The following is a 25,840-nucleotide window of genomic DNA, read 5'->3' on the forward strand; positions in this document are numbered from 1 at the left end:
GGGGTTGGGTTTGGGGAGGAGAGGGGGTTGGGGTTTGGTGAGGATAAGACTAGGTGGATTGTAGCGCTGGTATGAGTCAAGAGCATCACGAAAGGGCGGTTTGCGCGAAGTGCAGGTGGGCGAAGCGACTGAACGGTACAATAGGCGCCGCAGGCCAACACGGGAAAGCGAGCCATGAGCGAATGACTATCGCCCGAGCAACGACTTGAAGCGCAAGACTCTCGAATAATATCACGGGGGTGTCTTAAGGCTTCTCAAACTCCAACCTCGTCTTTACCGAACCACATTCTCGAATACCGAATCTTCTCGTCAGTTCGCTGCTTTGACACCGACTTATACCGCTTCTACCTCATCCGATACCGTACTCTTTGCAACCATCCAGCCTCCCACCACAACTCATCATGTCTCAAGCTCTCTCTGCACCGCGCTGGGTAAGTGCCTCTTACAATCTCATGCATGATGAGATAGCTGATAAGTTATCGCTAGAACAAGCCCGCACCGAACCTCGCCAGCATGCCCCTCGAGATCCTGGAGAAAATCATCGGCTACGCGATCCCTGACAGTATCCGGATCATGATCTGGAATCTACCCTGCCGCGTCATATGGTATTGGGATCCCCCGCAGTGGCCTTGGGGAGCCACTGAACCGGCTGGACTACTCCTCGTCTCCAAGCAGGTTGGCCGTGTCGCTCGGAAAATTCTCGCTCAGCGCTTCGAGCTACGATATCGTGGGGGTGGCGTAGCTCGACTCGGCATCGGAACAAGGCCGCGAAGTATCTCGAGAAGTTGTTTGCGAGCAGGGATTAGGTCGAAGACCTCGTCAATGTGTCTGGCGGATACATCCGCTTCAAAGGCAATCTGAGTCTACCTCATGTTCTGCTTAGAATGATCAGCTATGTGCAGTTCACTGACAGACAGTATGGACAGCCGGGTCGAGTGGCGATCGGAACATGGGAGTCGACGGGCGGCAAAGCTACGTCGAGCGTAAGCTACTGATAGCAATCACATAGCAAAGATGTTTAGGCAGATAGATGGCTGACTGGCTTGATCTAAGTCCTTCATTGCTTTTGATCTCTATCGTGAAATGTTGTTACACAGACTTCCTAGGACTTCGTCGACTTCACGATCACCTTCGACCTATCAATTTTGGTCGGAGCAGCAAACAACCACACCCCAACAAACAACACCCACCCGCCAATAATCCCCCACAGCCCCGTGACCCACGGCAGCGCCCCCGAGATAACAAAACTCCGCGGCCACTCGTCATGCGCGAAGTGCCGTACCGTGACTTGTCGCTTCTCCTCAATGGGCGTCAGAAAGGGCCGCTTGTAGTTTACGCGGAAGGAGAAGATGCCGTGTTGGTCGGGCGTGGTGAATTTTGTGGTGTAGGTTGTTGAGTTGGGGGAGGAGGATGAGGGGGAGAGGTTGAGGCGGTGGAATGGTGAGAGCATGCTGAATTCGAGTTGGAGAGCGTCGGTGGTGGGTGGGTGGTAGGGCTGCCAGTGTGTGCGGAGGTATTGGGAGAGGGTTATTGAGTAGGACTACAGATCAATGAGATTAGCTCATGGTCTCAAGGCGAGGTCTGCAGCATGGTAAAGAAAAACATACCACGTCGTTCTTGATCCGGTAGATCTCCGGATTAGCAAAGCCAACCTGTGTCGTGTTGGAGGAAAGCGGCTTGCTGGCATCACCATCCTGGACAAGGTGATGCTCAACGTTGTCCACTCGGAGGACGCCAACCTCTTTGAACGCCCACTCCGTCAATTGCTGAGCAAATTCGCGGTTCGCGGTGCTTGTGCTCTGACCGTTCTTGGTCTTGACTTTGGCATCGAACCACTTGTCCTGCAGCATCTCGATACTTCCCAGCACAGTGAAGCGAGCTGAGTTTCGTGCCTGCATGGCTGATATAAGTGCCAACTGTGAGCCGGTCGCGAAACCATCGTCGGCAGCCTCTGGGTCGTCTTCTGCTGGGTTGTATGTGATGGCTGTTTTAGGTGCTCGTAGTATGGGCGCAATGAGTGCGCTGGTGGTGCCTAGACTCTGTCCGACGGTATTTGGAAGGGCAAGTAGGCCACCTCCGCCAAAGAAGTTGACGACGTCTGGTCTCAGAGGACCAGGTCGGGGAAGGAGTAGGACATCGTGCTTTTCTGAGGCGGATGAGGTATCGTAGTTGAAGTGGTCGATGACGACGGAGGCGCGATCGGCAGGCAGAGAGATGTCGAATTCGAGGAGGAGGGAGGAGATGGCGGAGGGAGTGCCTGTTGAGGAGGATAGGCCGAGAAGGACGTTTCCGCCGGTGTTGATGTATTGGAGGATGGTTTTGGGAGAGAGGGAGGGTCCGTAGCCTGCAACATCAATGCGTCAGTACCGTAACTCGCATGCACTAACGCGTAACCATCGTGTAGCGCACCTTTCGACTTGGGCGGCGCAAGCAGGACATGCTCATACGCCAACTCGCCGTGTCTGAATAGATTGAGATCTTCCTTTTTGGGCGACTCGAAGGTCAACTGAAAACCTCGTGCTGTACATGACCACCATCAGCACTGAACATCCTTGTTCGATACGACAGCCGGTACTCACACCCAAGATCATTCCATAATTGTGTATATTCAACCCGCTGTCCCTCATCTTCCATCACCACCAGTAATCGATCTCCAACCGCGCTCTTTCCCAACACTGTCATGGAACTCCATATACAGCTGCCCAGGAGGAGGCATATTGATGAGGAGAAGAGCCGCATCGTTGTGAGTGACACCTGCGGACTCTATGGTGATGGTAAAAGAACGGAAGGAGCGTTGGCTGAGTCTCTGTTCTCCTGCATACGATGCGCTTGCGGGCAACTCATCCCCGACAGCGCCAAGAGATATACCCACTTCCGACACGTGATTGGCTAGCGGAGCTTGAACATCGACCTCGCTGCTTTCACCTTCCCTCTCGACTCGCACTTCCAGTACAAACGAGACCGACTGCCTCCTCTCCGCCACCTTCAGAGCTCCTGCGACGGCGGTTCGCTCACGCACTCTGCCGATCGAGGCTCTGCACCACTCTGTCGACTCAGCTCCGCGCGCCTCGAACAGACCATCAATCAAGCAGTCCACATCCTAGGCCCCGCCGTACTCCCTCCTATACTCACCTGCGGCGCAATTTCGCTGCCGCTCATCTTCAATACTCGCCTACGGTGCTAGCTGAAAACCTTGCTGCGCTCGCCTGCACTGCGCACAACTAGCTGCCACACCCTCCCTCCACCCACCCTCAGCCACTCCCATATCCACAACAATGAGCGGCATCCCCCAAACGTTCTTCTCCTCCCCCCTCCGCTACATCCGATGGGCGTTCCACGAGAAGCCCGCGATCGCATGGTCGATGGTTCTGGGCGGGATGGGGCCTCCGTTGCTGTATGCGCTGCCGAAGGTGCGGAGGAGATTTGGGGATGAGGATCCGCCTGAGGTTCCGCATAGCTATCCTGGTGAGTACACACTTCTCTTTAGGGCTGTGGGAGGAGGCTGGATGTGCACGATGAACGGGGTTTGATAGGTGGGATGGGTCAAGGACACGAATCGTTGGATGCCAGGAACCCGTTGTGATGAAGCTCCTTGAGAGAGAGCGGCAGCATAGAGGCCGACGAATCTGGACGGCACCAAACTACAGGCGACGAAGGAAGGCGATCGAGGCGGGCGGGGAGCATGCATCCTCCGGCCTTGTAGTTGCTATGCTTTTCACTCTTACAAGAACTTATGCTAACAAATTTCTTCAACGAACAGTACCACGAGGACCGAGGAAGAAGCTTGATGGCTACGAGGACTGAGCTGCGAGCATGGAGGGTCAGAGGCAAGGAAACAGCAATGACGATGGCAGTCGAGACAGGCTGGAGGAAAGCTTTTTATGGTGTATGTATAGCAGCGCGGCAAGAGGTATTGCTCGAGACAAGGAGAGTGAGCTGCGACATCGCATCGGGGCTAGGGCACGACTACAGCACCACAGAAGGGCGGTTCATGATACAGTGTCAAAATAACCAGTTCAAAAGTATCATTTCAGCAAAGCCCGCCCAAGCTACCGTTTCCAATGAGTGACGAATCTCGATCAGTGTCTAACGAAACAGCTCCGATCAGCGCCGGACGTAATCCCTTCGACCCTGCTCACGAGGAGGACTCCATGCCTGAGCTACTTGCATTGCCGCCTGTCTCCGAATCTCAGATCAAGCTCAACATAACATGAGAAGTCTTTGACCAGCTCGTGCTCAATTAGTTGCTTTCGCCTGCTCAGAGCCCGCCCTGGATCTATTCCCTCAAGAACACCTCCATTTCGAGCACCCGTGTTACTCCAGCCCCATCTGCAACTCCAGCGCCTTTCTGGCAACATCTGCAGCCGCTTTCTCGGCATCTTTTTCAGCAACTGGGCCACCCAAAAAAGACCTCGCATGCATTGAAGGACTCCCCGGCGGAGTCGTTGTGGCCACAGCTGCATTCACATTTCCACTGCCAACACTTCCGCTTCCACCATCAGCGCCCCCAGGTCCGGTCGTTTTCTCCTTGGAGTTGGGCCTCTGAATCGTCCCCAGCGGCGCAGCAGTCTTCGCACGCTTGGTTCGTGGTGCTTCCGTCTGAGCTCGCTTTCTTTCAGCACTTGCGGCAGCACCATCAGTGTCCTCCTTGGCTGCCTTTTTGGTTGTCTTACGCTTTTTCTTCGGCGGCTCGGTCGTTTGTGCAGTTGAAGGCCCAGAGCCCGCCTCGGTGATGTCGATTGTGACCTTTGGTTTTCTGGTGTACTTGCGCTTCGGCTTGACTGGCAGAGTTGCAGCTTCGATTGCAGGCAGATCGGGCTGACCTGTGGAGGACTCTGCGGCTGTGGACTCATTGGCGTTGTTGGGAGCCTTGGTCTTGGGTTTGCGCTTGCGTCTAGGCTTACCTTCAATCTTGACCTCTGGTGATGAAGGCCTCCCTGCAACTCCGGCAACTCCAGGAGCGGATCCTTTTGGTTTGCTGCTGCCTGGTACCACTACCGATTCGATATCAGATTCTGGCGTCCGCTCAATATACTCCGCAGGAGGTGTCTGCATTGCCTCGTCCTTAATTTCCCATGGAAAGTCTCCTTTTTCGAGCTGCGTACAGGTGATGTAGCTGAGCTCCTTCGCCGGAATGTGCGTACGATTCACGACCAAGTCCTTCACGAAACCCCTCACTTCGTCCTTGATGTCCATCATCGCATTCTCCAGAATCGTGCACGCTTTCCGGCTCATCGGAAAGTACTCGTGATAAGTCATGAAGTCCTCATGCCTGAGATATGCGTCGCCTGATTTCCAAAGGTTGTGATAGAACTGATAGCCTCCATCAGGCCCGTGTCTGCTGTGACCTTCGAAGTACTGCTGCATCAACCAATGCCGGAAGAAGGACGAGGCCATCCACGGGTAGATCTCCTTAGCATACTCTTCTCTGCCTGGGTTGTTCTCAGGCTTGCGCCATGTGCATCGTGGATAGTGGCCGGCAATTCTGAGCTCGACCACTCGTTTGAACTGCTCACTGTAGTCGTGCTTTTTCTCAACGATGGCGCGAACATCAGGATCGAGGTTGTCTTTTGCGTACACGTCGATGTGTTTCCAGTTGCCAACGAGGTGAACGACGGCTTCACGGAATATGGACGGAGATTGTATGCGGGCGCCCAGACCAGCCCATGCGGCTGGGTTGGCATAGATAGAGCGCCAGAGGACTTTGTCTTGACGCATTAGAGAGAGGTCGACGATGTCGCGGATTCGCTCGACCGAGCCGATGGACTCAGCAACGTCGAGTAGACCGGAGCAGTCTTGTAGAAGGACGGCCATATTCTCATCATTAAATTTGATCTGAATGGCGTAGAAGGCACGGAAGAGGAGATCCCATTGACGAACGCTGTCTTCGTCTGCTAGTAGTCCATCGAGGTCTGTACGCTCAAAATTGCTGTGCTTCGGTTTGCCGTTCTCGGATAGCTCGCGCTGCTCAAGCCGGCCGAAGCTGTCACCTGTGAATGTCATGGTCAGCTCGAAGTGATACGAAGCTGCGCCCTCCCGACGTGCTTTTGCAGAGATGAAGGCGGGGTCTCTATCCAATTGCTCGGCAAAGAAGGTTGAGAACCGGGACAGCACTTGCGAGTGCAATTTGTAGGTCTTCATCGGGCTTAGGAGGACTGCGACGTCGCCGTCAGCGCAGGTAGGGAAGTCTGTCGCCATGGTCACGAAGAGACGAAGGTCAGTAAGGAGGGCTTCGTGGTCATGAGAGTGGGAGGAGTTGAAAAAATGCAATCAATCCGAGGTCGTGAAGGAAAATACTTTTGTAGGCCCAGGAGTGCTTCATTGAATTTTGTGGACATGAGGAACCGTTAGAAAGCGAGGCAGGTCAGAGAAGGAATTGAGATGAGCAGCAAGACAACGAAGGAGCGAGTGAAAAGACAATGTGAAGAGGACCAGTGAAGAAGGCAGGAGTGTATCAAACATTTGGTCGCAGGAGCGATCGAACCAGTGGTGCGCAAGCGGGTCCGGTACAGGTCCAGGAGTCCTTTGACGTGTTCCTGATTGAAGCCATTGAAAACACGATGATGCAGTTCCGAGGCAGGCGTTGATGTGGGTCGACCTTGAACACATTGTTTGGCGGTCAATAAATTAGCACGTCGCCTCTGCCGATGTGCTAGCTACGAGCCATTCCGGAGGAACCTGGAAGATGCTGCTACCCAGGAAGCGCTCCGAGAAATGGTGATGCTGGTTCTACGACTCGGTCTTCATCACTGCCAGGCTTTGTGGGATCAATCCGTAGTCGTCAGTTTCAAGCAAGGAAAGCGTAGTCGAATCGCATTTTGCCTAGTAGCTCCGTCCACGGTATGAGATCCTGAAGTGCCGTCCAGCAAAGACATGAAGCCTATTAGAAATCAAGCACGCACGACTTAACAGAGAACAGCATTGTGTAAAGTGATCACGACTTTCGAGTCCTGACGCACGGAGACGTGTACAACAAAAGTGGCCTGCCATCCTTATACTTGTCCTTATAAAACGATTCTGTTGCTTGAACACCGAGCTATGCAATTGTTGTCCTGAGCGGAAATGTACTCCTGCAAATGAGTCGTTGCATGCACCACAACACACCAAATCTTGAGATCCGACGATGGTTATGGCCATCCAGTAGGCGGGGTCAAATATTCGTAGGTCATCTCCGTCCAGTTGTGAGCAGCGAAGACGATCTGCTGAATCCACGGAATTTCATGAATTTCATCCAAGTCAGGTGACTAGACAGCAAGACCTTGCCGTCATGGTTCACTCCGTTGGACGTATACTGTAACGATTCAAGGGTAGTCGTCCGATTGCGCCCGTCTCTACCGGTGTCTTCTTCCCTGGTCGCCGTAGCCTCCTGCATCATATCCTCCCCGTACGATCTGCCCTGTTCTCGGATCTTGGTATGCGGTTAAAGGAGGTCCTGACGTGGCGGCGCTCCGTCCAGAGTAAGCTGGCTGGCTGTATCCTGACACGGGAACACGTCCTTGTGGTGGTGTATTGTTACCTCCATATCCTCTTGGCACCGTATCTTGGTATGCTCCGGAGGTCTGGCCAGAACCTAGAGCGTAGGCAGGATATGCCTCTTGCCCGTATCCGCTGGTGACAGGTGCCATATCATGCCTGGAAGATCCCATCCGTGGGTCGCCTCTGACATCTGCGAATCGCGAGTCTCTGAGGTCTCTGGGGTCTGCTCTCGGGTCACGAAGGTCCCGGACATCGCGAGGATCACGAGTGCTTGTTCGCGGATCCATTCTAGGATCCATGCCAGTGTCCATTCGTGTATCCATTCGTGTGTCCATTCTCGGATCCATCCGGGAATCCAGTCTTGTGTCCATCCTGGGGTCCATTCGATTATCCAATCTCGAATCCATGCGGGGATCTATTCGAGGATCGCGACGGGATTCTTGTACACGCGGGTCATCCATTCGAGCATCCATACGCGAGTCCATTGCGTAGCGAGAGTCCATACGTGGGTCCATGCGCGGATCCATGCGTGGATCACGGCGTGAATCTAAACGAGGGTCCATGCGAGGGTCAGCATGACGGTCTCGAGAAGGTTGATCGTAGTCGTCGACATCCATGGACATATCAGTATCAGCATCTGGCCGTCCTCGAAGGTTGGATGATCCGGTCGTGTGTTCCGCAGCATAGTTCGCATAGGATCCTGCACCCAAATGAGAATGGTTAGAGCTGGGGTTGAATTCAGGCGTACCCGTGCTCCGCCCTGACCTCTGTTTTCGTTCTTGATCTTTACGGAATTTGGCAGTATCTGTTTTCAGATCTTCTATCATTGCCTGTGATAGTCAGTATATCAAAGGAGGCGGAAGTACTCAAGCCTTCTTGCACATACGCTTGTGAGAGCCCGGTAAGCTCGAACAAGGAAGCCAGTACGGCCATCCTTGTTCTGATATGGACTGCGGAAGCGTCAGTAGATGAGCGACGTGTGGGCACGTGGGATCCGCGAGCTAGTGGACAGCATACCGCACAGTAGCATCGTTGCCGAGATAACGACAGATCTCGTGCTGGATGACCTCACGGTCGCTATATGAGAGATCAGCAAAACCCTGGTCCATCGATGGCGACGACCTACATTCCAGTCCCAGGTACGAAGTAGTCATTGTACTTTGCCGGCTTTGGGTCTTCTGCGTATCGATCGCGGGAATCGCCTGTGTCACGAGCATAGTCTGTTCTCCTGGAGGGCTGCCTATCCATATCATGATCCATTGAGTCATCCATGGTTGTGGCACGTCCTGATCCTCTGGAGTAATTGGTATCCTCTTCCTGGCGCACCTCAACGAGTTTTCCGGTACGTGGATCAGTAACGTATCTGGGTTGTCCTGCTGTACGGGAATCCGAGGAAGCACTGGTATGACGGTCTGACCGAGGCTCTAGCCTAGCAGCGGCGTTGGCACCTCTGGGATCACCGAGCCTCTAGGGGCAGCCATTCTTGGGTCGACGATGTCCATATCGTCAGCACGTGCAGAAACGCGAGAGTCGTCAGTAACTCTTGTTCTTTCTCTTGCGTCGCCTCTATCACGGGTACTGTGGCGGTCTTCCCTGGGATCTCTTCGGCCGGACACTTCTCGCCGGGCGTAGTCGTCCTCGTAGGTAGTGCGCCGCGACATGGCTGCACCGAGTTATAAGGGACAATTCACGTCGTGGTTAGCGCGGTTGGGCAGCGACTCGACTGGCGCACAAATGGCGGGACCAGTGAGTGGCCGGGTCCGTTATGGAAAGCAGAAAGAGTGGCCTGTGTACCTGAATGGGTTCCAGTAGATGCTGTGCTGGGAGATCCTTTGCAGAATCTGCTTGCGTGGCCAAACGTGACTTGTCCTTGTGGGTATTACAATCCAGGGATAAGCTTGACAGCAGGCGGGCAGATGATGGCTAGGGGCAAGCGATGAAGAGCAGGAAGTGGTGAGTGGTGAAGGAGGGAAAGCGGGCGCAGGTGATGAGCGGTAATGCGACGCAAGTGTCCAGTCGGGTTGGGCCTGTCTGGTTGGGCTGAAAGACGTTGCAAAGTGGGAGGCCAAGGTGGGAGTTGAGCTAAGCGAGCGAATTGATGAGAGCTTTGCCTGTCCAATGACGTCCAGGCGCAGCCACACCTTGCTATAACTCTCGCTTGATAAGGACGATGACCTATGTCGAACTCTAGGTACGTACAGATGCACGGTAGAACTTGAGTAAGAGAAGAACATGTGCGGAAAGGGAACAGCAGCGAGCCCAGAAGAAGACCTGGTGGGGGTTGGAAAATTGGAAGGGGTGGGGACCCAACGCTGCAAGCCCGACTCACGTTCTTGCTGTCCGTGTCACCAATGCTGTACATGCTTCAAGCTCTCTGACTGACAGGTCACTAAAGTGTCTTGGGCAATACTGCGGATGATAGCGCGTGCAATCTCAATTCATCTTACGCAGTGCAAGAGCCGAATGAGTCAAACGAGACGCGTTTCGCGACTCCAGCACGGAGGCCGCTTTGATGAAGCATCGCTAGTAGGTGAAGCTGACCTGACCTGGAGAGGGTTGATCAGCGGCGCCGCCGTGACGACCACGCGAATAGATCTCCCTAGAGTTCACGAGCCAGATCTGACACAGTACAGATCAGTTGCCGCCGCCTCGCCGCTAAGCGGCATCTTGCATGCAAGCCGAGAGAGGATTGACTTGTGACAGGTTGGAGACAGCGGCCCGTTGGGCAGCAAACAACCTCAGCAGCGAATCCGGTACCAGCAATCAGACTGACCGCAAAACTTTGCCAGCTAATTTAGCTGGAAGTATTCCATACGTGTCAGATTACATCTCAAGCAAATACAACTGCGAAGGATCATGCTTGCAGCGCTCGCTTGCGCGGGGCTTCAGTGCTTCAAGAGCTGATGTGTACATTACACAACGTCGGAGCCACACCGTCCCACCAACTCCTGTTCCACTTTGAGCTGGTTGGAGAGATGTACCTCTTTACAGTGCTTCATGGACTCTGGCAGCGCTGATCGACCACTGGGACTACAGCGCTGATGTACAGCTTCGCCGTGCTGCATCGACTCTCGAAGCGCAAATCGGCCATTAAAATCACAGGTTCGATGCGCTGCCGACTGCAGCGATACGAAAATTGATGCGAGGAAAATGTAGGCGAACCTCTTTGCCGGAAACATCGACGGCGATGACGACCTCATCTTCGTTGAGACCAACCAGTGCTCCACGGTCACGATGGCCAAACCCGGAATCCGTCGGCCAGATCTCTACCTCCTGTCCTTTCTGCAGTTTCAGAGGATCTGATTCATCCACGCCAATGTCCTGATCTGCAAAGCTAGCGTCCAGCACACGCTTAGCAGCTGCATCACCCTTCAACGATGCTGGCTTTGCGTTCTTCGCCTTGGCTGCCTTGACCGCTTTGTCGAAGCGTTCGATCCATGCGAAGACCTTCGGGAACTGCTTAGCAGAGATCATCTCACCCGGAAGTGCCCCTTTTAGATCTCGCATCCAATGGAACACCCAGACCCCTTCGATGTCGGCCAGGCTAGGCTCTTTCGTCCCCAGGATGTAGTCACGACCATCTTCCAGAATCGTAGACTCCATGAACCTGAAGTAATTCCTCATCGCCGCCACCGCCTCAGGCCGATTCCTATCAACAGCCTCCTTGGACCAAGGCCGACCAGAGAACTCCTCCCGATCCTTCTGAAACTTCTTATCCTTCGACAGAGGCCCATCCGACGGGATCAATGCTGCACCTCTCCCAAACACCCCGGCCTCGATCTGCCAGATCTCCAGCAGCTTCTCAATCCCACGGGAATGCGGCACTGACGATCCCAACTTACCCTGCGGGAACATCTGCTCCAGCTTCTGGATTATGATGCGGGAGTCGCAATACACGTCACGACCAATGGCGCAGACCGGGATGCGCCTGTAGTTCACACCAATTGCTTTCAGGTCGGGCCGCGGCATGACAGGCGGCTGTCGACATTCTGCATAGTCGATTCCTCGCAAGGCAAGATACCAGACTACTCGTCGCGCAAAGGGTGAGTAGCTATAGTGGTATAGTATGATTCCGTTATTGGGAGGGTTCGCCATGACTTGAGGAGCTTTCTGAGCTCGGGGACCTCGCGATGCTGTCGTTTCGGCTTCTCTGCGACTGACGTGGCGGCTGGCGTTGATCGCTCACAGTGGTCAATCAACAGGGAAGTATATGAAAGAAGAGGTATCAAATGTCGAGCTTGATGAACCTGGTGCCGAGAGCGTATACGTCAAAGGACCGAGGTAGGTTTGGTCGACCAATCACAGTCGACCCCTTGCAATAATCTACTCGTGCAGGTCACTCGAGTCATTTACCACGCCGGTGCCTTCAAGTTCGCAGACCGTCACTCGTCCTCTGCTTTTTGGAACTCCTCCGGGACTGCAAACATTATAACAATCACTCAGATGCCTATGTAAAGATCATCCCATCGTTTAGCGGACATTATCGTCCGTTGGTTGCTCCTGAACGCCATCTATATGTCGCTGGAATGACTGACTAGCTACTCCAAGTAGGGAGCATGACCGACGCCCTCCGTCAGAGCCTTCAATCGTAGCGCCAGCAGCTTCGAATGGTACCGCGTCATAGGCAAGTACCCGATCATGAACCACAGATTAGGAACTCCAGACTGTCGATATGCGGTTCGCAGCTCTCCCTCCTCATCAACGCCCCAGATCGGCCCGCACCCAGCTGCGATCTCTTCACCCAGGGTGGCGCGCACAGAGTCGATGACGTTCGAAAAGCCAGTCGCGAAGACAACGAGGTCGAAATCTCGTTCTCTCCCACCAGACAGAATAACCTTGTCCTCTGTGAACCGCTCAATAGAACCCTGCTCGACCTTGATATTACCCTTGATGACCTGCTCACATGCGCCAGCTTCGAAGTAAAATCCACCATTGCGCGTCGAGCCAAGTGTGGCATTTCCAGTACCACGCTGACCGCGAAAGGTCTTCAACCCTCGAGCATTGAGACCATCAAGCAAAGGACGGTCTAGATCCTCCAGGGTCTTGGCAGTGCGCCGCGCAAGCTCCTCGCCTGGACCGGTAGGCATGGCGAACATGAGACGATCCAGCTCCTCGTGACTGCGTCGCTTTCCGTGGTTGTCGGGTGCATAGTTTCCGATCATTCTGGGGACCGAATGCTCGAGGGACATGATGTAGGTCGGTGAGCGCTGGAGAAGGGTCACATCGATGCCTAACCTGGCGCATTCGTAGGCGGTGTCGAATCCAGAGGAAGACGTGCCAACCACACAGACCTTCTTGAAGCCACGCGAGGAGTCGTGTGCGGTTGAGTGCCGAATAGTGCCTTTGAAATCAGCCATGCCTGGGACCACAGGAGTTGTCGGAACTCCACAGAGAGAGGTGGCCATGACCAGGTGCTTCGGATGGAGAGTTCGCTGCTCCTTTCCATCTTTGTTGATGACCACAGTCCATTGTCCGTTGGTCTGTTCCGCTTTTACCACTGTGGACTTACACCACACGTTGAGCTCGAGAGCTGAGGCGTACCACTCCATGTATTTTCCCTGCTTCTGGGCAGGAGTGTATGTCGGCCAGTGTTTGGGGTAGGTGAAGTAGGGCAGGTCATCTGCCCAGTGGGGAAAGTGTAGTGAGAGGTACTCGTAGCGCTTCTTCCAGACGTCCCCTATCTCTTCATTTCGCTCGATAATGAGACTGTCCAAGCCAAGAGCCTGGCAACGAGCTGCAAGAGCAAGGCCACTGCCAGATTGAGTCAGTCTGGTTCTGGCTCGGGTAGTTGATAGTCAAGCTGGGCATGGACTTACTTCTGCCCACCACCTATGATGAGAACTTCGGGGCTAGCAGCATCGATCGTCTGCGCCCGTTCCTTCTCCCAGCTCTGGAGGCCGATCATATGGCCATCTCTGGGCGCCTTCTCTGGGAATTGCTTGAGCTCTTCCGCAACGGAATGCATCGTGTAGATCCTCCAGCCATCTTTAGTCATTACGGCATTGATGACCGCAGACGCGACGGCCAGCTCCGTCTCGAAGGACACGACAAATTGGAGCTGGCAATAGTCCTCGTAAGGGCGCGAAATCTGCGGTGCAGGGGCGAGGAACTCAAAGTTGCTCGCAGTCGTCCGTGCGAAAAGATCAGTCGCGGCTTTCAAAATTGCTGGTTGGAAGTTGAAAGTGCGATAGTCCCAGGTGAAGGAAAGCTTGTCGCGCCAGACACCTGTCCCGGTCAGAATCGTACTGAAGATATTGTCGTGAAAGCCGCTTACCAAATTCCCAGAATAAGTTCGCAAAGCCAGCGGCATCCCGCCTTCCCATCACCTCAGAGAGACTCGAGACAATGCTTTCAGCTGCTTCCCGAGCGTCACAGTCGGACGGAACACTCACTCCAAGTACGTCCGAGGTCGGCAGACCATGGTTGTACTTGAAGTCATACATAAAATCATCTTTGACGACGACGGGTGTTGGCTCGATCTCGACTGTTTTGGCGACGACTTTCGTTTTCAGATCGGTGTAATCGACCTCGCCGTAGACGGCAGGGGCTGAGATAGCGATGGGAGACATCTTGGAGGTGTGGTGATGGTCAAGGAACGCTATACACTGAGCAGGACCACGGGCTGGCGGGATCCTGCGTGGTCACATAATATAGACAGCCAGACATCTTTTGATATTGCTCAAAGGGCATTGTAACCGCTGCCATGCGAACAACGATCGTCTGCGAGCTCAAAATGTTTCAATGTCGAATTGCTAGATTGGGACCGGAACTGTAAGAGGGAACATTCACCGAAGATGCTGGAGCTGGTCGTTGGGGAACCCGAGTCATCCGGTCGGCCAAGAGTACATGGTCGGTGGGCAGGTCTTTCCGTGATTATCTTCCGTATTCGATGGTCATGTGCTTCTAGAAGCCTGCAGTGCTGGTTCCCAATTTTAACTTGGAAGCTTGCATTACGACATGCAAGACTTCAGGCCTATTGGTGTGTGGCCTGTGGCGAGGGACTTCGACTCGACTTCGCAGGCGATGTGGAGATTCCCAACCTCGACCGTGCATCCGTGATCCAGGCTTTGCGTTTGCGGACGCAGCTGACAGGCCACCGCAGCACCCATCTGTGTGGCGTGCAGCCTCCTACTTCGTTCGCCAGGACCAGCCGAATCGATGAAGTTTTTCTCCAGACTCGGCGAACTCCCCCGATGAAGCTAAACTCTACTGCCCAGAATGAGGGGTGGTCAAGAGAAGTTCCGGGCTGGGGCAAGACCACGCTGGTGAGCTCGGAATAACTTGCTGTCCTCATACATCGCCCGAGTTCACGGTAGCAGTGATCTATTGCGACCGATCTGATGCTATGCGCACCAAGACCGGCTGGTCAGTCGAAACACTCCCCTCTAGAATACCGCGCTGACATGAGCGTGCCAATAGCCAGCCGTGTCGAGAGCGCCATGTGAAATGTAAGGCTTGATCGTCCTGGTCCGACAATGCTCATGAGATGCAGGTGTCAAAGTCGCCGGCTCCGAGAGCTGCCAACGATGTGCTCAGACTAAACGCCTCTGTGATTCTGACCCGCCCTTGGAATTTCGGCCCCTAAAGTCCTTTCATTTCAAAACACCTGGTGGACGAAAGGTTCGGCAGGATCTGAAGAACGCTCCGAAGCAAGTATGGGTTGATGTTCCTGCCGACAGTAGGTCCCCTGCGAACCTCAGCATCCGCTGGATACTGATCATGCTGCCTCAGTCCGCTTCCTCGCCGACGACTTCAGCTGTGACATAGATTCCAATCAGCGCAAACAGACTGATCAAGGTCAGCAATCCGATGAAGAACCGGACCATGGCGATTCTGCTGATGACGGGCTGGATGAGATTCTGGGTCAGGGTCAGGAAGCAGGACTGGAGGAACTAGATGAACATGATAATGAGCACGACCAAGAACCACAACATGTTGCGATGAGTGACGATCGGGACGCCATCACGCGAAGAATCACTAATTCGACTATCACAAGTGCGAGTCTCGCTCATCAGTCGAACAGCCAGACGACATCTCATCCCCTGCAAGACCAGACCAACCTGACCTACGATTCATGGTCATCGGTACAGGAATCTCCTTTTGCAGCTCCGAATGCTTCAAAAGCACTACCGAATCATACTGCTCTGTCTCAATATTCAGGCTCGACGCCTTTGCCTGTCCAGTACTCGCCTGTTGACTCTGCAGGAAGAGCATTCAATCTTCAGGGGTCTCCCGCTTCCTTCAGAGCACACTCAAGCATATTATCCCCTTCGTCGGCACCAGTGTTGTGGCCATTTCGCAACCGCCGTGAGGCACATTTGATGCACCACTACATCGTCAACCTTGCTGCTCAGGTATTCATGGAGGTCTATCGTTGTCATTCATGCCACTGATTCTCTCTAGTTCGACGCGTGCGACAATCTCAAGCACTTCTCTAAAGATGTGCCCCAGCGGGCTGCACGCAATCCCATCATCATGAACGCCATCTTCGCCCTCTCTGCCCGACGCATGAGTATTCTCTCTGGCAAGGAGGATCGTGAGTCACATCAATACGTTGATGAGTGCCTGCGGGATCTCATCCCAGCACTCGAAGACCCTCTCAGCCATCTCGACGAGAACCTTCTGGCTGCGGTGATATTGCTGAGAACACACGAAGAAATGTCTGGTGGGTTCAGCATCCCTGCCACGGCCATGCATGCTAGAGATGCTGACAGCTCTAGACAACGATGAACTGTGTCATCTGCGTGGAGTGACTCGAATCCTGAACTCTATCGCTTCGTTCGCTGCGGATGGCGGTCTTCGCGAATCGGCAAGCTGGATCTCGCTGCGACAGCATATCTATGTTGCACTGACATCACGACACCCACTCACCATCAATCTAACGAACTATCGTCACTCGAGTGTATTCCAAAGATCAGACGACGAGGCTTGGGCCAACCGAATAATCTTCGTGTTCGCGAGCACTTTGACGCATGTCTTCAAACCCGAAGGAGAACATCTCTCGCTCGGCGAATGGGACGAGTTAGAAGCTCAAATCACAAGCTGGAATTCTGCGAAGCCGTGGCACTTCTCGCCTTTCTTTGTGGACTCCTTGAGCCAACCTGTGACTTCACCAGAGCCGAAGTCGAGTTCCTGGCCTGAGGCTTTGGTCTCAAATGCAGCACAAGGTCAGCAAAACATTCAACCCTGATCCACTGTGAATCACGTACTAACCATCCGATATGTAGTCGTTGGACTTCAGCACTACTACCTAGCCAGGATCGTTCTAGCAATTTACGATCCACGACTTTCGAGGCTGGGATTCGAGTCTTATAGACTTAGGAGGTCTCTAGAGGTATGACTAGTCGATGCAGGCTACATCCAACCCTGTTCAATGCTGACGCCACCTCTCTGTAGGATGCCGTCCGAACTAACCTGCGCATGGTCGTCGGGTTGGCGACCAGCAACAATCACGTCCTAACGGGCATGTTTCATGCTTCGCACGCTCTATCGGCATGTAAGTCTTGTTGAGCTCGGCCATCAGATACGTGTGAAACATTCGGACTGACGAGATTGAACAGGTGGGATGTACTTGACAGACCCACAGGAACAAGAAGCAGCTGTAGAATTCCTTCTATCGATGGAGACAAGGGAAGGCTGGCGGACGCAGCATATCATCAGCAATCTGAAAGCTCAGTGGTTGCTCTGAAAAGTACTTCTCGTTGATGGCATGGTCTGATGTAATTGGCTTGAGGGTCACAAATGCAGAAACCATGTCTCATGTCCGCAAGACCCTCAGTTGCCGCCTTCACGAGTGCCTTCCTTTTGAACTTCGTCAGACTCGAGGTCGAAGACGGACGTGATTTTATCCGCCAATGCCACGTGATCGAGGTAGTGCTTGGCAAAACTCTAGAATCTGCAGGTGGAGTGCTCCGCCATTCATTTCCACTCTCAAACCTGTAACCACACTTCGCACACGGACGTGATAAGCACTTTACGACTACAGAGCTGGAATGAACTGCATCACCAATCTTCTATCGCTGTGGGGTAAGGTGACGTGCGTGCCTGAGAAGTGTATCGAGAAGACGCGTGCGAAAACCTCCGATGTATGCCTTTTTGACCCATATGATACTCCAGCCGGTAGACTGGAAGCTACCTACTGTGTACGTAGCTCTAAGCTCTTGAGCTAGACCTGATGCTGGTGTCGAAACCTAGCCAGTCCGCGTGGGTTTCTGTCATCCGGGACAGGGAACACTGTCGCCTTAGCAATCATTTCCGGCGCATAGTTAATCTCCAAGGTTGGTTCTGCTGAGTGAAACAGGAATCATACTCCGCGACTCCCCGCCACGGTGCAAACCGGGCGGCCGGGCCCCAGATGGGCCCCCGCACGGAGAACTCTTGCACGATAGCTGTCACTACATCGAGATCACGCGTGCACAGCTTCAGTTCGAAAAGTATAAGACCATCGACGCATCTCGCCATGGAATGCCGACAGATTCACCATCTGCAAGAGGATTCCAACATCACTGATCTTGACGTGCTCTGCAGTAACGCTCCCGCACATTGATCTTGTGTCAGCAATCGTGGTTCAGAGGCTTACTGCTGGGCACATACGAAATATTTCTTCAACAACCACAGGACAAGCCCATTATGACGGCCGAAAAACAAATGCCGTACGACAACGTCGTCCACGCTGAGGCGACGCCTTCGGATGATGGCGTCATCACCAAGCGCACAGGCTCCCTCGATAATGCCAACCTCATGAATGAGGCTTACGTTGGGGAGAACCGCGAACATGAGCAGACCGTGTGGCAAGCCATCAAAGCACAGCCGTTGGCGTGCCTCTTCGCCATCGGAATGTGCTTCACTATTGTAAGAGACAAGCACTATTAGGTCATGAAAACCAGCTTACAGATCAAGGTCATGGAATGCTACGACATGGTCTTGAACGGAAACTTCGTTGCGCTCAGGCCTTTTCAGGAAAGGTACGGCGTTCCGGTCGGATTAAAGGATGGGGTCATGCAGTACGCAATCGAAACGAAGTGGCAAAGTGCACTTTTCCAGAGTGGACAGTGCGGCGCTCTTATCGGTGTTCTGATTGCCGGTCCCATCACCAACCGAATTGGGTATCGATGGTCTACCATCGCTGGCTTGATCATGATGAACGCAACAATCTTCATCTGTTTCTTCGCAGAATCGCTGGCTGTGTTGACGGTCGGACAGCTCTTTGAAGGTATACCATGGGTAAGTCATCGGTTTCGATTCAATGATGGTCACTTATGGTGCTAGGGTATTTTTATCGCAAACTCTCCTGCCTATGCGAGTGAGATCGCGCCGCTCGCTCTGAGAGGAGCAATCACCGCTACACTACAGTTGGCTTGGTCTGTGGGCGGCGTAATTGTGGCTGGTACGACTTATGCCAGCAACCAGATTACCGATGAAAAGTCTTGGAAGATTCGTAAGCTGGTGGTCCATAAGTCATTGTCGAATGTGGTGCTAACTTCAAGTAGCCCTCGCAATCCAATGGGTCTTCCCTACCCCGCTATTGATTCTGATGCTCTTTGCACCTGAATCGCCATGGTGAGTCTCATTCACACCTCCGAATACAATCATGTTAACATATAACAGGTGGCTCGCGCGAAAGGGTCGCAAGGCCGAAGCTATGAAAGCGCTCGAACGCCTCGGCGACGGCAATGCTCTACACACACAACAAGCTCTCGCTGTCATCGAGCGTACCATTGAAATCGAGGAATCACACGGAACCAAAGCAAGATTCCTCGATCTCTTCAAGGGAACAGATCTTCGACGAACCCTCATCTGCTGCGGAGCCTATGCTTCCCAGAATTTCGCGGGTAATCTCATTGCCAATCAGGCGGTCTTCTTCTTCGAACGTAAGTACGCTCCATATCACCAACTCACCACCACTAACCCAGAGCAGAGGCGGGTATCAGCCACGACAAGGCTTTTGAGCTCAATCTGATCAACTCTTGTCTTGCAATCATCGCCAACTTGGCAGCACTGTTCTTGACCAATTGGTTCGGTCGACGTACCATCTACCTCTGGGGCACCGCAACCAACATTGTGTTCCTGATGATTCTAGGCGTCGCTGCAAGCATTCCCCAGTCCCAGGCAACCAACTATACACAAGCCATCCTCGGAATATTGATCTCATTTGTGTATGCTGGAGCGATGGGACCAACCACCTACACTATCATTGCCGAGACATCATCACTCAAGCTACGAGCCCTGAGTACCGGAATCGGTCGAGCGGCATACTACATCTGCGAGATTCCAATGATCTATCTCGCCAGTCAGCTTCTCAACACCACAGGTTGGAACGTCGCTGGAAAATGCGGCTATGTCTGGGGTAGCACTGCCCTTGTCTGCTGGGTAATTGGATATTTCTTCCTGCCAGAGATGAAGGATCGTTCGTACAGAGAACTCGACATTCTGTTCAACAGGAAAGTACCTGCAAGAGCTTTCAAAAAGACGGTCATCGATGTCAAGGACAACGAGTAAGAGGGAGAGACTACGCAAGACATAAGGATCATGAAAAGACAAGGCCGCGTACAAGATTGTTGGACGACGAATGAGACTTATTTTGTGCTTCATAGCTCAGTACATGATTCTATCTTTTTCTGTCTCAGAAACGATGTGTAGAGTGTATGAGTGCAATTCATAACCGCAACCTTTTGCTCGTCATACAATTCGACCATTTCTGCAATTGGCAATCTTAAGAAATGGCTCATTCCAGTGGGCTAGCCATTCAGCTTGATTGAATGCACGAGGTTTGCGCGGAGAAGCTCAAGGAGGTCTTAAGTAGGACATGATAGTGCATGCCGACATACCCAGGTAAGTTGAGTTAGCAGACTAAGCGATCAGATGTCGTTCTTTTTACTCCCCTCAACACTGCGAACTTGCGTTGCTAGTTTCTCGGACGAGAATAAATACCAAGGCAAGTTCTGAATTCCAAGATTGTTTGTTCGAACTTGATAACAAGGCAAAGGTCGCCTCCTGATGTATTTCGTCAAGTGACCGCTGATTGCTTTAAAAAATGTCTAAGGCTCCCCTGTATACGGGTTGAGAAACATCGCAGATCTATGATAAACGCCGTCCACTCTCATCAAACTCGATCTTCTTCCCTGACCGCAGACTGTCCTGGAGAGCCTTAGCAATGCTCAAACTCGTGACACATGACCGCATCGGTACCGGCAGCGGTCTCTCCTGGAGAATCGCGTCGGCGAACTGGACCACCTCTTCCACGAAGCTCTCCTTGTACTTATCGGCCCATCCGGGCATGGCTTCGATATGGATTCCATTGCCATCGGAAACTTCCACCCGATTGCGCTTCGACACCAGATTAACAGAAATCTTGCCTTTCGTGCCAAAGACCTCAGTCTGGTTATCGTACCCAGCAGCAGCAGTCCGCGAATTATAGTGAAACGAGATCTGCCCGCCCCAGAACTGAATGATCCCGACGGCGTTGTCGGCATCGCCAAGCTTCTCGAGCTCCTTGAAATGGACTGAGCTGCCAAGTGCACATACGGATCGCGGGATAGGCGTCTGGCCGTCGGCCTCAAGGAATGCCAGGGAAAGGTCGATGTCGTGGATGAAGGAGTCGAGAAAGAAGCCGGATACCTTGCCGGCACCAAGCAGGTATGTGCGGTTGAAGTCGGAAAGGTCGAGTTTCTCGCATCCTTGGGATCTGATCACCACTGGAGAGCCGATGGCGTCTTCGCGGACTTTTCGGAGTGCTTCGAGGTAGTCGTCGTCGAATCTTCGCGTGAAGCCGCACATGATTTTGGTGTTGGAGGCTTCGGCGACTGTGATCAGGTCCTCGATTTCTTCGGCGGACTGAGATATGGGCTTTTCGCATAGAACGTGAATGCCACGCTGTAGGCAGGGTTTTGAGTGCTCGTAGTGCAGGTTGTTGCTGGATGATATGATTACTGCGTCTAGGCCGGGGGTGTTGATCATTTCCTCGAATGAGGCGTACACGGCAACGCCATGGGGCACTAGATTGGTCTCTGCCCAGATGAGATCTTGTGGTGCCGGTGAGCATGCACAGATGAGTTTGGCTCGGGGGACTCGGTTGAGGATGTTGAGGGCGTGTTGCTGGCCCATCCTGCCGATGCCTACGACACCGATGTTGAGGACCTGTTTGCTGTTGCCTTTGCTGTGACCATTGATGTAGCCATTGCTACGACTGTCCGTCTCGCCAGCCGTCAGTGGTGGTGTGACGATTCCCGTGTTCTCCTGAATATATGGTGCCATGGTCTCGTTAGAGTATTCCGACGAAGGTGGTGAAGTGGTGAGCTTGAATTCGTGATATTGCTGTTCTACAGTCTTCAGCACCGTGTGACAGGTTGTGCACAGATCGTACTTAAGTCGAAATGGTGATTTTCCGTCCTGTACTGAGTGAGTACTATGAAATTCCCTATTTCGGAAGCCGGAGAATGATACTTTTGCTCAAGTCTTACGGGATCCACCCACCCCGGTCGTCCCCGTAGCACATCTCCTTGCCAGAGACTTACTCCGACTGTGGAGCTGGAACTCTCGCCTGAATTCGGGACGATGTGTGCTTCTAGAAGGTTGAAGTCAGCTATAGCCTCAGACTTGGGGTCACATTTCACCGCTGGGCAACACGCGTTGTATAGACAGGGGCTAAGCGTGGTCCTTTCCAGACCGGCGAATGGTAATCTCCGAAATTCGCACCCACAGCCACGAATGAAGGAACATCTCAGATACTCGGTTTCGCGGTATGTAATAGCCAATTTTTATGACTTATCCTGATCCCACCGCAGCGCTCTGAGCCGGACGTATATCATTATTCCTCAGAACAAAGCAAGAGCGTTTGGTGGAGAGCCAACACAGCCTGCCACGTTCAACGGAGCGCTTGTTAACAAGAAAGAGTAGCGACCAAGCTTCTTGCACGTTTGTCCAAGAGCCCTCAGGTCCCACAGTTCTCCGATATTGAGGCCGAAAAGAGCAAGAAAGTAAGGATGCAGCACTGCAATGCGTCAGTCGGATTCTCAGCCAAGTGCAGAGGTTGAGGACTCGTGGACGAGGCAACGTACCCATTTCATCAATACCAGCTATGCTTCCATCTGCTCTCCGAGGTGGCAGAGCCTCAAAGGCCATCGCATCTCCGGCAACAGCAGCAAAATGCCTGTTCCAGAACCACTTTGCAGCCTCTACTGTGTTGTCCACGCCCACAGCCTTCCCTTGCTTGAAGATCTCAGGATGCCGCTCGGCACCAGCCTCGTCGAGGGCTTCCGTGTAACCCGTCTTCAGCAAAAGAATATCGCCGTGCTTGAACTCGGTACCTTGATGTGCGGCAATCGCTTCCAACTCTTCAATGCTGATTCGATGGTCTGAGAAGCAGTCGTACTTGATGCCCTTTGCTGCAGCATACTCTTGGTAGTCAAGCAGGACACCACGGCCGACTAGACCTCCCCGTTTATGCCAGTGTTGTAGTGTGGGCAAATCGCCACTTTTGTCCTCCTGACCGGCTGATTGCTCGAGCGATGTGACTGTTGGTTGGCAGCCATTGTAGCCCGTCGCAGTAGGCTGATGATGGTAATGCACAAGGCTGTCCCATTGCGAGGAGCATTGAGTGTTGTACTCTACCTCGTCGTCGAAGACATGAATATTGTCCGGCCGAGTCTTTTCGGATATCACCTTGTGAACAAGCGCTTTCTAAAATCGGTCAGAAGGCTGTCGTAAACGAGAATGCTTGGTGACACAAAAGGAGATCCAGTATATGAACCGCCACCATAGACGCAGACTCGCAGAATATAGAATTCTATTGACTGGGTTGAAGGCATGATAGCTGATGTCTACCTTGAGGCTAGACTTACACGACCGAATGCCGGCTGGGGTATGGCGTTCATCTCCCAGTTCAGTGACACCGAGACACCCTCCCTCGCCTCTTCCATAGCTCTCGCAACGACAGCCGGAGTAAGCAGATTCAGACAGCCAAGATGATCCTTCTTGCCATTTTTGTCGAAGATGCCCCATGCGCACCCTTGAGGCATGCCCTCAACCGGCGGCAAGGAGTCAAAGTCGGGAAGATCTGTATAGTCATTCATGGTGTTGAGCTCACAAATCTGGTTGGAAACTGCACAGGATCTGGCTGCGCATAGACTTGAGAACGAGTTCAAGATTGTACGGAGGATGACGCTGCAGTTGCTGCAACGCTTGCTTCCCTGAACTCATCATGATCCTCAGAGGAAGATGCAGTAGCCACGTTTTCGTGACGCCGCATTGCGTACCGCAAATCTAGCCAGATCGGCGACCGACGCCGTGTCTGCGCAAGCTCGACGTGTCGAAGATTGAGAGTCTGGGTGTTGTGACGTGTTCGGAATTCAACACTTCTTTGAGATCGTAGCGCGTCGAAATAAGGTTCGATCGTCCCCACAGCGTTCCCAGTTTCTGGGAAGAGCTCTCAATCAGGAGTCTTTCCCCGGGTCACAAACTTCCAGGTACGCACATTCCGAACTTGCAAGTGGGTAAAACGGCCCCAGAATATGGGGATTCTGCGGAGAGTCACGGCGACATTCGGCGGCAGCGGCTCATGAAGTGAGATACATCGTACTGTGAACGCGGGTAAGTACTTCCTATCTGTGTATACCTAATAGTCCACTTTCAGCCTCAATCACGGATTGCATAAGCCACAAGATCTCGCAATTTGAAAACCTCCTTCTCCGTACCCGGCAGAGCTCGTTCCGTGATAGTGGGAGTCCACGTTGGATTAGCATACAGAAATGAACTCTTGTCCGCAAACAGCATGCCCAGAATCGTCTCCGCCACGATCCTGCCACCCACGTGACCCAGTTTCGGGCTTCTGACATTGACGATCCCCTTGTCTGAAGTAGCGACGGGATTCTCTTTGGTATATAGGGCGGCTTCGGCGAGGATGTACGTCCAGAGCGGCGTGTTGTCCTTGAAAATAGCGAGTTCCGGTATTTCGCTGATGGACTTCAATTTGTTTTTGGGATTGGGTTCGGCTTCGGTGGGGATGGCATCGTCCTCGCTTTGCCAATAAGAATCTGGTCGGAGGTGAGTGGATCTATACCCATTGCACGCGCGACGGCCTGGCCGCTGGGGAGACCGAGGAGGTAGCCGCGCAGGAGGTTGCGGTGCGGGAGGGATTGGGGCTGTCTTCAGCGACGACTTTCGGGAGGGTAGACAACGGCTTCACGACGGAAACGTCAATGCGATAGGCCAGTTGCAGGCGTTTCTTGCGCTCGGCTTCATTCGCTTCTGCTTTCCCGGCTGGGCGCAGCTCGATGTCGATGAAGCGCGCCCAATCAATGGCGCGATCGGCTTCAATCTTGCGGAATCCTGTCAGGCCAAAATTCGAGTCCGGTGAAGTGTCACTAAGGTCCGGGAAGATGGAGAAGGGCAAGGCGTCGTCGTCGTTCATGCGATAGCCAGGGCGGACCATCGAATGGCCCAAGCGGTACGCTGCGGCGGAGTACTCTACCGGCATGAAGGCCTGGTGCTTGGGCTTGTAGAACTTGAGCTTGCTCTTGTCGTAGAAGTCGCCTGTCTTGAGTCCTTCCAGGACCTTTGGTTGAATGATACGCTCGAGAAAGTCGTGGACCACGACCCATTGGTAGTGCCAGCGAACAATGCGCTGAAGCTCGGGGAAGCCGGCACTGTTGTCCAGGTGCGGGTTCTTGTCGACGACTTTGTTATGGAACCTCAGCATAACGGCGTGAAACTGGGAGATAATGCTGTTCTCGTCATTGCGTGGGTCGCCAATCAATGCACGCCCTTGAGCATTGCGCTGAAGGTCGCGCTGCTTTTTGTCGAATTTGTTCTTGATGTGCTCGCCCAGCAGAAACTTGGTACCCTTGCTGCCTTCGAAGTCGTACAGATACGGCTGATCGCTGGGTCCTCGACCATAGAGATTGTCAAGATCAAGAGCAGGCGTGCGGAAGTCAGTGAGGCCGTCTGGATCGAAGTGACATTGGAAAGTTGTGACGGGATCAAACGTGATGTCATGGTCAACGAACTGGCCCAGGTAGGTGTAAAGAGCAGGTATTGCACTCTCCTCAGAATCTGCTCCATCTTTTGGCGGATCGCCCTCCGGTGGGACCATCTTGATGGCGAGCACCTCCAGTGCCTGACGGCTGGCAGTATCGGTAGTGCCGAAGGATGCGGGTGACAGGCAGTGGGGAAACATACGACCAAAGCGCCCCTCGAAAGTGACCGATTTGGGTGTCGACATCAGGCCTCGAAGGGGTCTGCTGTGGCAGCCATACTGCACCCGAGTAGCATCGTATTTGATAGACATACGGTGCTGCGCTTTGGCGTCTCCATTAGCCTCCACAGAGGAGTGTTCGTGGTTTGAAGCCATCGAGAACTAGTCTGTGTC

The 25,840-nt window shown here is 53.3% G+C and overlaps 12 protein-coding genes across 12 annotated transcripts; 4 read left to right on the plus strand and 8 right to left on the minus strand.

Annotated features, from left to right (window-relative positions):
- Positions 1–401: 401 nt before the first annotated feature.
- AB675_8986 (uncharacterized protein) lies at positions 402–995 on the plus strand (the record flags this gene model as incomplete). The annotated part of the gene is made up of 3 exons (XM_018149481.1): positions 402–431; positions 487–738; positions 807–995. 3 exons carry the CDS (start codon positions 402–404, stop codon positions 993–995), a joined length of 471 nt encoding a protein of 156 aa, XP_018001441.1.
- A 107-nt stretch (positions 996–1,102) lies between these two features.
- On the minus strand, positions 1,103–2,682 carry AB675_8987 (Dolichyl-diphosphooligosaccharide--protein glycosyltransferase subunit wbp1; the record flags this gene model as incomplete). Its single annotated transcript, XM_018149482.1, has 4 exons — positions 1,103–1,540; positions 1,608–2,344; positions 2,410–2,520; positions 2,580–2,682. The coding sequence occupies 4 exons, from the start codon at positions 2,680–2,682 to the stop codon at positions 1,103–1,105; spliced, it is 1,389 nt and encodes a 462-aa protein (XP_018001443.1).
- Positions 2,683–3,275: 593 nt separating this feature from the next.
- Positions 3,276–4,214, plus strand: AB675_8988 (NADH-ubiquinone oxido 9.5 kDa subunit; the record flags this gene model as incomplete). The annotated part of the gene is made up of 2 exons (XM_018149483.1): positions 3,276–3,465; positions 4,099–4,214. The coding sequence occupies 2 exons, from the start codon at positions 3,276–3,278 to the stop codon at positions 4,212–4,214; spliced, it is 306 nt and encodes a 101-aa protein (XP_018001555.1).
- A 100-nt stretch (positions 4,215–4,314) lies between these two features.
- AB675_8989 (uncharacterized protein) lies at positions 4,315–6,198 on the minus strand (the record flags this gene model as incomplete). Its single annotated transcript, XM_018149484.1, has 1 exon — positions 4,315–6,198. The coding sequence occupies one exon, from the start codon at positions 6,196–6,198 to the stop codon at positions 4,315–4,317; it is 1,884 nt and encodes a 627-aa protein (XP_018001384.1).
- A 1,133-nt stretch (positions 6,199–7,331) lies between these two features.
- On the minus strand, positions 7,332–8,748 carry AB675_8990 (uncharacterized protein; the record flags this gene model as incomplete). Its single annotated transcript, XM_018149486.1, has 4 exons — positions 7,332–8,306; positions 8,363–8,426; positions 8,494–8,553; positions 8,603–8,748. 4 exons carry the CDS (start codon positions 8,746–8,748, stop codon positions 7,332–7,334), a joined length of 1,245 nt encoding a protein of 414 aa, XP_018001468.1.
- A 1,824-nt stretch (positions 8,749–10,572) lies between these two features.
- On the minus strand, positions 10,573–11,571 carry AB675_8991 (uncharacterized protein; the record flags this gene model as incomplete). The annotated part of the gene is made up of 1 exon (XM_018149487.1): positions 10,573–11,571. One exon carries the CDS (start codon positions 11,569–11,571, stop codon positions 10,573–10,575), a length of 999 nt encoding a protein of 332 aa, XP_018001607.1.
- Positions 11,572–12,014: 443 nt separating this feature from the next.
- On the minus strand, positions 12,015–14,045 carry AB675_8992 (putative indole-3-pyruvate monooxygenase YUCCA4; the record flags this gene model as incomplete). The annotated part of the gene is made up of 3 exons (XM_018149488.1): positions 12,015–13,227; positions 13,293–13,701; positions 13,751–14,045. The coding sequence occupies 3 exons, from the start codon at positions 14,043–14,045 to the stop codon at positions 12,015–12,017; spliced, it is 1,917 nt and encodes a 638-aa protein (XP_018001544.1).
- Positions 14,046–14,821: 776 nt separating this feature from the next.
- On the plus strand, positions 14,822–17,164 carry AB675_8993 (uncharacterized protein; the record flags this gene model as incomplete). The annotated part of the gene is made up of 9 exons (XM_018149489.1): positions 14,822–14,841; positions 14,896–14,924; positions 14,969–15,154; positions 15,208–15,830; positions 15,880–16,141; positions 16,197–16,643; positions 16,704–16,810; positions 16,873–16,972; positions 17,037–17,164. The coding sequence occupies 9 exons, from the start codon at positions 14,822–14,824 to the stop codon at positions 17,162–17,164; spliced, it is 1,902 nt and encodes a 633-aa protein (XP_018001691.1).
- Positions 17,165–18,105: 941 nt separating this feature from the next.
- On the plus strand, positions 18,106–19,974 carry AB675_8994 (General alpha-glucoside permease; the record flags this gene model as incomplete). The annotated part of the gene is made up of 6 exons (XM_018149490.1): positions 18,106–18,327; positions 18,376–18,699; positions 18,745–18,913; positions 18,966–19,035; positions 19,084–19,346; positions 19,394–19,974. The coding sequence occupies 6 exons, from the start codon at positions 18,106–18,108 to the stop codon at positions 19,972–19,974; spliced, it is 1,629 nt and encodes a 542-aa protein (XP_018001340.1).
- Positions 19,975–20,553: 579 nt separating this feature from the next.
- On the minus strand, positions 20,554–21,729 carry AB675_8995 (putative oxido YrbE; the record flags this gene model as incomplete). Its single annotated transcript, XM_018149491.1, has 1 exon — positions 20,554–21,729. The coding sequence occupies one exon, from the start codon at positions 21,727–21,729 to the stop codon at positions 20,554–20,556; it is 1,176 nt and encodes a 391-aa protein (XP_018001417.1).
- A 560-nt stretch (positions 21,730–22,289) lies between these two features.
- AB675_8996 (uncharacterized protein) lies at positions 22,290–23,546 on the minus strand (the record flags this gene model as incomplete). Its single annotated transcript, XM_018149492.1, has 3 exons — positions 22,290–22,465; positions 22,533–23,154; positions 23,316–23,546. The coding sequence occupies 3 exons, from the start codon at positions 23,544–23,546 to the stop codon at positions 22,290–22,292; spliced, it is 1,029 nt and encodes a 342-aa protein (XP_018001368.1).
- Positions 23,547–24,108: 562 nt separating this feature from the next.
- On the minus strand, positions 24,109–25,822 carry AB675_8997 (uncharacterized protein; the record flags this gene model as incomplete). The annotated part of the gene is made up of 2 exons (XM_018149493.1): positions 24,109–24,486; positions 24,533–25,822. The coding sequence occupies 2 exons, from the start codon at positions 25,820–25,822 to the stop codon at positions 24,109–24,111; spliced, it is 1,668 nt and encodes a 555-aa protein (XP_018001733.1).
- Positions 25,823–25,840: the final 18 nt, after the last annotated feature.

This window comes from Cyphellophora attinorum (assembly GCF_001299255.1).
Source record: "Cyphellophora attinorum strain CBS 131958 chromosome Unknown Contig9, whole genome shotgun sequence".
Taxonomy (NCBI): Eukaryota; Fungi; Ascomycota; class Eurotiomycetes; order Chaetothyriales; family Cyphellophoraceae; genus Cyphellophora; species Cyphellophora attinorum.